The sequence below is a fragment of the Asparagus officinalis genome, chromosome 1, assembly GCF_001876935.1.
Source record: "Asparagus officinalis chromosome 1, Aspof.V1, whole genome shotgun sequence".
In the NCBI taxonomy this organism is placed as follows: Eukaryota; Viridiplantae; Streptophyta; class Magnoliopsida; order Asparagales; family Asparagaceae; genus Asparagus; species Asparagus officinalis.
The window spans coordinates 120,931,558-120,944,063 of record NC_033794.1 but is presented as its reverse complement, the minus strand read 5'-3'; the positions used below and the strand labels follow the sequence as shown (position 1 = coordinate 120,944,063).

The following is a 12,506-nucleotide window of genomic DNA, read 5'->3' as shown; positions in this document are numbered from 1 at the left end:
GGACCGACGCGGTCGACCGCCGAACTCTCTGGAAATTTGGATCAGCCGCTGGATGGAGGGCGGTCGACCGGGCCGGTCGACCGCGATGGATCGCGGTCGACCGTGGCGGTCGCCCGCCGAAGCGGGTTGAGTCTGGGTTCTGTTTCCAGACCCGTTTCGTTTGAGAGTTGTATATAAACCCTGAACTCGTTTCTAGGGTTAAGTTTTGGAGGATTTGAGCTGCTGAAAGGGGATTTTCTAGGGCTTCTATTGTTGGAGTCTATTGGAGAGATCAAGTGGTCTTGTTTGAGGGTTTTTGGTAAGATTTATAACCCTAATTTGTATTCTCCTTGATTTCTATTAGTGAAACCCCCCCTCCTTGCCCCGTGGACGTAGGCACATTGCCGAACCACGTATATCTTGTGTTCTTACTGTGATTGGTTGGCTTGTGTTCATTTGTGGTCTACTATTGTTTTTATGTGTGCTTTTGTATTGTCGATTTGGGCTTCCGCGGCGCACAACAAGTGGTATCAGAGCTTCGGGTTGGATTTGGGAGTTTTGTTCGAAGGATTCACTGTTGGGTTCTTGTTTGAAGAGTAGATTTATAATATGGGTGATACAAGCAGGATTAGTTCAAGTGCTACTAGTACATCGGGGTCGGCTTTGACAAAAGCGATCCAAAATTTGAGCATCAATAATACTAAAATTGATGTCCCAAAGTTTGACGGCAAGATTAACTTCGGTTTATGGAGGTGTCAAGTAATGGACGCCTTAGATGCACAAAATTTGGAGGAGACTCTTGAGTTTCAAGAGAAACCCGATGAGATTGAGGATAGGGTTTGGAAGAAAATGCACAGTAGGGCTTGTGGGGTTATTCGGTCATGCTTAACGTCGGATCTCATTTATGATGTGATGAACGAGACTTCGGCGAAGAGATTGTGAGAAACGCTCAATAAAAAATATTTGACGAAGAGCATTGAGAATCGGCTTCACTTGAAGAAGAGGTTCTACCAATTCAAGATTAAGAGGGGAGTTTCCATTCGGGAGCATGTTAACAACTTCACAAAGCTAATTTCGAATATGGCCAATGTAGATATCATGGTGGAGGATGAAGACAAGGCGATGTTACTATTGTGTTCGCTACCGGATGATGAGTTTAGTACTTTTGTTCTCACTATGATAAATGGACGAACTACAGTTAGCTACAAGGAGGTGACCTCGGCATTGGTAAATTATGAGCTGAGAAAGAATGATAGTGAGCCCTCCGAGAAGGCATCGGGTGATGCATTAGCAGTTCGTAGCCGTAGTCCAAACCGTCAAAGGTTCAACCGCTCAAAATCAAAGAATAGAGGTGACCATAAAAGTATTGGTAGAAATCAATGTGCTTTTTGTAAAGAAAAAGGACATTGAAAGAATGAGTGCCCAAAGTTGAAGGATAGAGCCGGGAAGCAAAGGGGGAAAGCTGTACAAGCTTCAAAGATGAATGTTGCTAAGGTTGTTGGCGACACTTCAGATTCGGATTCTTCCGGTTATTCTTGTCCCGCACTGCTGTCAGTTTGTTATGCCGACTCTACGGAGTGGATGCTTGATTCGGAAGCTACATTTCACATTTGCCCTAAGAGTGATTGGTTTACCAACTTTGAGGAGTTGGAGAGAGGGCATGTGGTGCTCATAGGGAACGATCACGTTTGTCCTATCAGCGGGATTAGCTCAGTCAGAATCAGAATGCATGACGGGGTGACTAGGGAACTGAAAGAAGTGAGGTTCGTGCCGTATTTGACAAAGAACATCATTTCTCTTGGGACTTTGGAGGCAGCTTCTTATAGAGTGGTCTTAGAGGATGCTACTTTGAAGGTCATGAAGGGGTCCATGGTAATGATGCGAGGAGTCCGGGAAAACAACCTATACTACTTGAAGGGCAAGACAGTTACAGGGGGTCTGGCTGTTTTTATCACCACAGAGGAGGACACTACCATACTATAACACATGAGGTTTGGACACACAGATGATAAGTCCCTACAGTCATTGGCAAAACAGAGGCTATTGAAAGATGCAAAGACCTACAAGATGGAGCTGTGTGAGCATTGCATACTTGGGAAGAAGACTAAAGTGAAGTTTGGTCTGTGTGAGCATTGCATACTTGGGAAGAAGACTAAAGTGAAGTTTGGCACCGCAATTCATAACACCCAAGGTATATTAGACTACATTCACACAGATGAAGACTAAAGTGAAGTTTGGCACCGCAATTCATAACACCCAAGGTATATTAGACTACATTCACACAGATATTTAGGGTCCTTCTAAGCACACATCGCTTGGTGGGATAAATTATTTTGTCACTTTTATTGATGACTATTTCAAGAGGAATTGGGTATATACCATGAAACATAAACATGAGGTCCTGGAGATATTTATGGAGTGGAAGAAGAAAATGGAGCTGCAGACAGGTAAAAAGGTGAAGACTCTTCGTTCAGACAATGGTGGAGAGTATAAGAGTGATCTATTTCTGTAGTTTTGTCGGGATCACGGTATTAGAAGACACTTCACAATTAGAGAGACACTGTAACAGAATGGGGTGACAGAGAGGCTGAACCGTACCTTGCTGGAGAAGGTACGATGTATGATGACGCAGAGTAGATTGGCTAGGACCTTTTGGGCCGAGGCGTTAGTTTATGCGAGCCATCTCGTTAACAGGTTGTCGTGCACTGCGATAGAGGGGAAGACTCTTATGGAGCGTTGGTCTGGTTCTGTGGCTAGTGATTATGAAACTCTTCGGATATTTGGGTGTCTAGTTTATTTCCATGTTAGTGATGGGAAGTTGAATCCGAGAGCGAGGAATGCTATCTTTGTGGGATTTAGAGAAGGTGTCAAAGGCTTTAAATTATGGGATCCACAAGACAAGAAGATTGTCATTAGCAGAGATGTCACATTTGATGAGGCGTACATGATGAAGCCTCGAGTTCCTCAACAGGTGGAGGAAGATTAGACAGGAGGGATATCGTAGCAGGTGGAGGATGATGTGACTCCACCCACTCCAGTCAGCACTGTGTCCATTGAGACTCCTACAGAGGTGATACTGGAAGGAGTTGAGATGACAGTCGGGCATTTGGAGGATACAGTGTATGGTGAGGCTCAGGAGCAGGGTCATGCTCAGGGGTCCATTGTAACAGATAGACCGAGAAAAGAGATTCGTCAGCCAGTTAGATATGATGATGTCATGGTGGCATATGTTTTATCTGTGAAGGTCGTTGATGATTTGATTCCTGCCACATTCAGGGAGGCAGAGTCCAACCCTGATTCTATTAGGTGGAGGAATGCTATGGAGGAGGAGATGCAATCTCTTCAGAAGAATGACACTTGGGAACTTGCAAAGCTACCTAAGGGTAAGAAAGCTATTGGTTGCAAGTGGGTGTATGCTAAGAAGAAGGGATCTTCTATTGGGGATATTCGGTTCAAGGTCAGATTGGTTGCCAAGGGATATGCACAGCTTGAGGACATTGATTGCAACGAGGTATTTTCACCCGTTGTGAAGCATTCGTCTATTCGGATTCTATTGGCATTGGTAGCACAGCTGGACTTAGATTTGATCCAAATGGACGTGAAGACGGCCTTTCTACATGGAGACTTAGACGAGGAGATCTACATGACACAACATTTGGGGTTTAAAGCTGCAGGAAGAGAAAATTTGGTATGCAAATTGAAGAAATCTCTTTATGGACTGAAGCAATCACCGCGACAGTGGTATAAGAGATTTGATAGCTTTATGATTAGCCAAGGGTACACGAGGAGTCCGTATGACCCGTGTGTTTATATGCGCAAGCTATAGGATGGTGAGCACATTTATTTGTTATTGTATGTTGATGATATGATCATAGCTTCCAGGAACACTTCAGCTATTGGGAAATTGAAAAAGAAGCTGTCATCTGAATTTGAGATGAAGGACCTGGGAGAGGCTAAGAAGATACTGGGTATGGAGATTGAGAGAGACAGGATGAAGGGGAGATTGAAGCTTACACAGAGGAGTTACTTGCAGAAGATGCTAAAGAAATTCAGTTTTGAGGGTAATACCAAGGTGGTGAGTACTCCATTAGCTCCCCACTTTAAGCTTTCAGCGTTGATGTCACCAGTTTCAGTAGAGGATCGGGACTACATGTCCAAAGTTCCATATGCCAGTGCAGTGGATATGTTGATGTATGCTATGGTGTGTACGAGACTAGATTTGTCACAGGCTGTGAGCATGGTATCTAGGTACATGCACAACCCCGGGAAGGGGTATTGAGAGGCCGTGAAGTGGATTCTACGGTATGGATGTTGGGTTGATATTTGTAAAGAATGATAAGACAGTGCAGGATTGTATTGGCTACGTGGATTCAGACTATGCCGGAGATCTTGACAAGCGTCGGTCCACTACAGGTTATGTTTTTACATTGGCTAGTGTACCGGTGTGTTGAAGATGCACTCTTCAGTCTACAGTGACGCTTTCTACTACGGAGGCGGAATATATTACGGTGACTGAAGCAGTGAAGGAGGCTTTGTGGTTACATGGCTTGTTGGATGATTTGAGGATTGCACAGGAGACCATTCAGGTATATTGTGATAGTATGTCAACTATCTATTTGGCGAAGAACCAAGTCTACCATGCACGCACGAAGCACATTGATGTCAGATTTTATTTTGTACGTGACGTTTTGGATGATGGCGATGTCACGTTAGAGAAGGTCCACACTAAGGACAACCCTGCTGATATGTTGACCAAAGTTATACCAGGTGTGAAGTTTGGTCATTGTTTGAATTTATTGAACATTCTTCGTTGTTGAGGCTGTTGGCGGCCATTTGGATGAACTACGTTCGGCTTGATTCCTTGGGCAAAAGGATACGTAGGCAGTCTTGCAGATGCAGCCGGTTGTATGAGTTTGAGATTGATTGGGGGTGTTTTGGTGTCGGCTAAGTTTTGGCAAAACGTTCGCCGAGGTGGAGATTTGAAGAATTGGCTTTCAGGCTCAGGTTTCAGGCAGACTGGGTGACGGTCGACCGCGGCGATCGACCGCGTTCGTGCACGAGGTTTACTGGGCGTCAGGATTGTGGTGGTCGACCGGCCGGCGGTCCGACCGCAGACAGTTTCTGTTCTGATGGGCGTCGACCGCCGCGGTCGACCGCGATGGATCACGGTCGACCGTGGCGGTCGACCGCCGAAACGGGTTGAGTCTGGGTTCTGTTTCCAGACCCGTTTCGTTTGAGAGTTGTATATAAACCCTGAACTCGTTTCTAGGGTTAATTTTTGGAGGATTTGAGCTGCTGAAAGGGGATTTTCTAGGGCTTCTATTGTTGGATTCTATTGGAGAAGGGTTTTGGGTAAAATTTGTAACCCTAATTTGTATTCCCCTTGATTTCTATTAGTGAAACTCCCCCCTCCTTGCCCCGTGGACGTAGGCACATTGCCGAACCACGTATATCTTGTGTTCTTGCTGTGATTGGTTGGCTTGTGTTCATTTGTGGTCTACTATTGTTCTTGTGTGTGCTTTTGTATTGTCGATTTGGGCTTCCGCGGCGCATAACACTTTCAAAAAATAATCGCTCCTAAATACCCTCTAAATCTCTAACACGACAGATTTAATTGGATGTCATAGACCAGAGATAAATTCTTTTACCCATATAAAGGCTTTATACTCCAAGGGACATATGCTACAGAAACCACAAACTGGGAGGCCGAAGGTGAAAGCTTGAGCACATCTTTCATCTGGTAGGAAACTGCAGTCCAAACAAAGGATCTGAAACCCTGTTAATTCAAGCAATCAGCCTTTATAGGAGATTCAAACAAACTCCAATATATTTAAACATAAAGCGACGGTAGATAAAAACAGCCTCGAACATTGAAGAATAGTTGATATGGACATTTAAATTTAAATAAGAACGAAAACATTAAAGTTGTTAATGATAGTAATCACTCTCCATTCAAGATTCAAGATTATAGTAACATGTACTGGACTAACAGACTCCCAGCAGCTTAGTTCAGACTAGCGAATTATCTAGCTTTTTTACTATTCCCAGCGAAAAAAAAGGTTGGCTCTGGTAGTGTGTTGGGCCAATTATGAATGTCAGCATTCTCCAACTTCAGCCACCAATTGAGAGGAATTAGTGACTGTTCAAGTCTAGTATGATGGAAGGTACAGCTAAAAATGAGGCTCCTCTGGAAGGACCGATTTTGATTAGGGAGCACAGGAAAACAAACACACAAACGCACACGCTCGCGCGCGCGCACAGATAACACAGGAAAACACACACGCACGTGCACGCGCATGCGCATGCGCACGTGCATGCGCAAGACCACACGCGTGCACACAGATCAATTACACACATATTTGTGTGTAAACAACATATACATATACACGAGTACACAAAAATATGTGAGCTGTGCAGCACATCAACAGGTATAGGTGAAATGTATTATTGGTTTATTACTTTATTTTAAACGTTATGGCATGAAAGTAGCATCTCAGTTATATTTTGTTAAATAATGATCTTATTACATAGATAATATTGAAACTGGCATGTTGTATTATGTTCACATGTATGAGGTTTTAAAGTACTTGAGAATGTGGTATTTATGCATATTCTAGGATCTGATAAATATTGTTTAGAATATGGAAATTATTTTTAAGAAAAATTATTTGTGAAAGATATTTTTTCAGACTTCCTTTAAATAACATTTGGTGAAAAATCTTTGTTTAATGAAAAATATTCTAATTCTGATTGGCTCGTGAATATTTTACTCTGTAAAGAGATATGAGAATTCTATGTTAACGAAGTGTTTTAAGCATACTAAGTTATTTTGCAAGTAGAAAACAGAAAGTGCTACTGTATGTGCAAAAACAGAGAGAATTATTTTCCAATGCTAAAAAATTCTCAGAAGACCACTGTGGAGTGAACTGAATTATTTAAGCATACCATGTGGAATCAATTGTAACAAAAGATGACCTTCGGCAATTTGATGTGGCATTTATCGCAAGTTATATGGCCTCCATGTAACCAATGATAGGCGAGGCACATTCTCTTCCTAGATGAATTATAGTGAGTTATGTGCATTCCCATACAACTGGGCTATATATTTAATTATAGTCTCAGTGTGACAACAGAGGATATTTTGTGAATTGTAATTTTGATATACATTTACAGTAAAGGTATTTAGTACTAAACATCAATTTATTTCTTATGTCTGTATGAATTTTATGTAATACTGTCATCATGTTACTATGATAGAAGATTGATTTTATTCAATATCCAATATGCTGCCGTTCTTTCAGTTTGATTACAACTTCATCTTTAAAGTGTTGTATTATTGAACATGTCTAATCAGCTAATGAGAAGTTGCCCACACATTGAGTGCATATCTTCCCGTGTTTTTTACACTTTTAAGATGCAAATTAATTTGCAGTATTTTTAGCTGGGAGAGTGGTTACATATGGAAGTTTTGCTTAGTGGATGTTTTCTACTGGAGGATTTAAAGATTATATTAGACATGCATCTTATGCATTAAAAAAGAAATGTCGAACCGATAGGTGTAAGATTGTACTTTCCCTTGTTACAACCTTAGTATTATATTGATGTAAGACTTCTGAATATGGAGGAAGTCGATTTCATAAAGATAAGAATATGATTGATCAATCTGCTAAACCAAGGTCCTTCATTTCACACTCCTATATTTATCAAGAGCTGGTGGTCATAGAGCAAGTTTTCATGTGTGAGCATAATGCAACAGAGTGGGGTTCTATAAAACTGACTACTTAGCTTCCCTTATGTGATTACAGCATTCTAATCTCTGAGTTTCTTGTACATTAACTTTCATTCTTTTGAGCCATTATAAAATTAATCACACCAGTAAACACGGTTATACATTTTTAACAGTATTGTAAATGTAGTTTCAGAATTGAGCATATCAACTTAGGTCCAAGGTGAATTTTTCAAAAAGTTTGCAACACAATAAATTTGATTTTATTAAATTTCTTTTCCATTGCATTTCTCAAACATCTCTTAAGTACCATTAGCAAATTATTATATTCTATTCAAAGTGCCTAAAAGTTAAAGGCATAATTTTGTCTAAACATAGTATGGAATCATGTCTTACACCACTGGATATTACATTGAACTTAACAATCTAGTGCTTGAGATCATGCAATGATGTAGAATTCATCCTGATGTTACTTGTACTTTGACTGAAAATGGATTAGAACTTATCGATAGTTTATTATGTATATTATTATAAAAAAACTACTTTTAATAAGACATGTAACGCTATCTTTAAGACTGTTAAAAGGGATCTTTTTTGTGAAACCATTGTACCATTGCACATGCACGGTTCAAAGTAAAGACTTTGAACAAGTTTAATGATTTTGGTATATGTGTAAATTACTTACTCATGAGTTTGCAAAAGATATCCTCTTAACATCAAAAAGAAAATTCAGCAAATTTTACCACCTATTGAAAACTATCAGTTACATTTAGTTCAGATGAGCTTAAGAAAACAGTGCCTCGGGTGACCAATATATTTAGCATGCCAATGTGTCAAGGAGAATTAAACCAGACGATCGTGTAAGACTGTTCTCCTCCCAAAATCATGAATAAATATAAAACAGGTCTAGGTGCTTTATAATGGACTTTGATATACTAGAAGAGATAACTAGAAACCTTGCAGCAAATCTTTCTAACAATATAAGGACAAATTTTCAAAACCAACCCTTTTAGCATTTTATTTGCAAAAAACGACCTATTTTGAAAATAATTACAAAAACCGACCTGTTTTCAGCCCAGCGCTGAAAACAGGTCGGTTTTTGTAAAAAAGTCTCCGAAACATCACGGGAGTTCAACTCCCGTGAAGTTTATCGAGAAATTAAACTTCACGGGAGTTGAACTCCCGTGAAGCTTAATTTTGCTTAAAACTCCACGGGAGTTCAACTCCCGTGGAGTTACAGTCGAAAATTTCCCCGGATTTACCATATAAGTGAGTTCCATCAATGCTAAGAAGAGGACGGCAATGACGAAACCCCTCAATACAGGGCCCAAATGCCCAAAATACACCGGTGAACCGCCGTTCTCCGCCATCAACGGGGTCCGAAGATACTTCGTAGACAGTCCCCGGATTTTCTCTTTTGAGTGCTTCAAGATAATGAGGTAAGATCTCATACGATTTATCCCAATCCCCGAATATTTTTATCATCGCCTTCCTCCTAGCATTCCAACACTTGTGATATGATACATCCAAGTTGGTGGCTTTATGCACTAAAAGACGGATATCTTTCGGCCTTAGATCAAGATCCTCCCGTGGAAATTTTCGACTGTAACTCCACGGGAGTTGAACTCCCGTGGAGTTTTAAGCAAAATTAAGCTTCACGGGAGTTCAACTCCCGTGAAGTTTAATTTCTCGATAAACTTCACGGGAGTTGAACTCCCGTGATGTTTCGGAGACTTTTTTACAAAAACCGACCTGTTTTCAGCGCTGGGCTGAAAACAGGTCGGTTTTTGTAATTATTTTCAAAATAGGTCGTTTTTTGCAAATAAAATGCTAAAAGGGTTGGTTTTGAAAATTTGTCCAACAATATAACACTGCCTAGTTCGAGTTGATGAAAGCAAGTGGATTTTAATTTATACAAATGTGTATAAGTATGTGTGAATATGTGTGTGCGAGTGTGTGTATATCTACGCATACATATTTCGTAGGTGAATGTTAGATCACTTATCCCAAAAAAAGCGGGAAAAAATAGACCTGTTTCAAGCAGTTGATGGATTTGTCAAGGGATAAAATTTGTGGCATTTAGTCGCATGTCCAGTAAGGATCTTCAAATATGTAGCCTTATTTGAACTTCGATACCCCAAAGTTTCACCTTTTTTAACTTTGACACCACAAGGTTCTATTTTCACAATTTGATATGACAAAGTTCCAGATTTACGTTGGTTTGATAATTTGATACCCCAATACCCTAACTTTCTGCCTCAATTGTCCCAATCTACAAAAACTAAAATTTGGTTTTTTAAAAAATAGATTTGCTTTCTCATTTCACACTTTTATGTTGATATTCTTCAATAAAATTCATGTCAACCTTTTGCACTTTGGGGTGTTCAAGTTGTCAAAATACAGCTTCAGGGTATTTAACTTAAAAGGTGAAATTTTGAGATATAAAAATGCAAACAACCTAAACATATATTGGTTTATAAACTTGGAACCAGTAATAATATGGTAAGGCATCAAGCGGTCACATAAACGGTCAAAATTCGAAACTTTTTAAGCAATTGAAGGCACAAATTCATCAAAAAGCTGCAATTTCACAAATTAAGACGCAAAATCGTGCAAAAGAGGAACCTGGGTGAAGTAAATCACGATGACTAGCCAGACGAAACAAGGGCCAAAGATGGCGCTCATCTTCTTCACCCATTCGATCGCCATTCTCCTCCTCCTCCTCCTCCTCTTCTTCTTCGTTTCTTGGAGATCAAATTTGAGGGGTTTAAGAGAAAATTTTCAATCCTGATTCTGTAATAAATTGAGAGAGGGAGAGAGCGAGAGAGAGAATCTCTCGCTTGCATTTCTCGTGTTCGATCATTGTTGCTTATTTTGGGTGCCGTTGCATTTTTGGGTAAGTTTGACCCTTCTTTGACCCCGCTCCCGCTTTTGGCTCGTTTTTGTGGACCCCAGTAGATCCTAATATCTGCGCCTGTTTTAAATGAGCTGTAAAATTTTTGCAGGAATAACTCGTTACGGAAAAACTTGAGAAATTTGAGAATTCAGAACATTGAAATGTATATAATAAGAGAATATTTTCACGCTGTACCCTCTTTAATTCTTCTCCTGAGGACCCCTTAAATTTTTCAACGATATTTTTTCAACTTTCTTTTTTTCTCAGACGGATCTCTATAATTGTAACTAACTTCAGATGATGATCACGAGTCGAGACTAACGATATTCACGTTGGAGGTTTCATGGGAAAAGATAGGAAAATTTTAGAAAAAACAAAATTCAAAGGTAGAGGATTATAAATTTTACCTTTCTTTACAGAGTTTTTTTTATATAGTTTAATCTATGGCGAAAAAGCCAGTTTTAGGGGGTGTTTGTTTAGTTGTAAGTGAAAATTGTAAGTATGAAAACCACTTATTCTTGAGACTTCACTTGTTTGTTTTATTGAAAGCTATAGTGAAAGTGAGATCCAAAATATAGTCCACATTAGATTTTTTGCAATTTCAACATCCCCTAAAAAAGTGCAAAAGTGAGCCACATTATATTAAAAATACTATAATATTTAATATATCAGATTTGTTTCATCTTTAACGATATCTCTTATCCTCTAATTTTTCTCTCACGCATCTTTTCTTTTCCCGCTGTATTTTTCCCCTTTTAATTTATTTTTTACCTCCATAGAAATAATCTCACTGTTTTCCCCCGCGTTTTGAATATTATTCTCATCATTTTTTGTTGCAACAGTAGTTTGAAATATGTCACTAATATTTGTTTTCATTGAAAATAAATAATTGGGTTATTTACATTTTGTAGCTTGGGTGTTCTTTGTGGTTCTCTCATCTCCACTTGCAAGTATTACAAAAATAATTTGATCATAATGTTAATAATACCAAGGTTTTTTTTTTGCTGAAATTTTGCCAGTGAGATTTATACTAGAACTAACCATGATGATTGCTTAGTTTTGGGTATATATGTCTTAGGTTTATTTATTTTGTTAAATTAGTGTTGATGACTACATGATCTCAATCCTGAATAAGGTTCAAAATGGTAAATGGAGAACGTGAGTGATTTTAAAGAAAAACATGGTTTTTTAATATATAAATAAACAAAATAATGTTGCCACGTCATCCACATTTTTCTACTTTCAGAAATAACTTGTTTTTGCAAACAAACAATGTATGTCAATTATATGCTGACTTGGATGCATTTTCGCACTTTCAAAAAAAAGTCATTTTCATACTTTCAACTCCGTTGCAAGTAGACAAACACCCCCTTAGTTCCTGTACTAGAACCTCATACTCAAATTGGTCCATGCACATTATTTTATTTTCTTAAATTTAGTCTCCATGCTCCTTATTAGATGTAAACCTAGTCATTTTTTTAACTCTTCGATTAAAAGCTCCGTTAAATAATACTCGAAATTACACTATTATCTTCACCGCTCCAAACTGACATGCTCCATGATTTCTCCCCCCCATCGCTTCTCTATGCCTTGGTTGTGTCGATTTCTGCAGGTCTCTAATAAATTATCGAGGCTTTTGTGTATGATCAACGACTTGACAAATGAGAATATATTCTTGGCGACTTCACCATACTTCTGTTCACGTACGAACCGCAAGGCATCAGTGATTTCTAGGTAGCTACGAAGTATGGACGTCGACTACTAGCTTTGTGAAGCCTGGGTCGCTTGGAGAAGGACTTAATTGGTCCATTTTATTAGGACTCGCTAACATCACGCATTAGAGAGACCACATATTGATCCAGCACCTTGCAATACCATAGGGTGTGTTATTCCTTCCGCATTGTT

General features: G+C 39.3%; 1 protein-coding gene across 1 annotated transcript in view; it reads right to left on the bottom strand.

Annotated features, from left to right (window-relative positions):
* Positions 1-10,587, bottom strand: part of LOC109829224 (probable folate-biopterin transporter 4) — a 16,939-nt gene extending 6,352 nt beyond the window's left edge. The window contains exons 1-2 of the mRNA XM_020396387.1: positions 10,331-10,587; positions 5,628-5,755 (exon numbers count right to left, since the gene is read on the bottom strand). Of these exons, the coding sequence (XP_020251976.1) occupies positions 5,628-5,755; positions 10,331-10,414 (212 nt within the window). The 5' untranslated portion in view covers positions 10,415-10,587. The remainder of the gene's footprint in view (positions 1-5,627; positions 5,756-10,330) is intronic.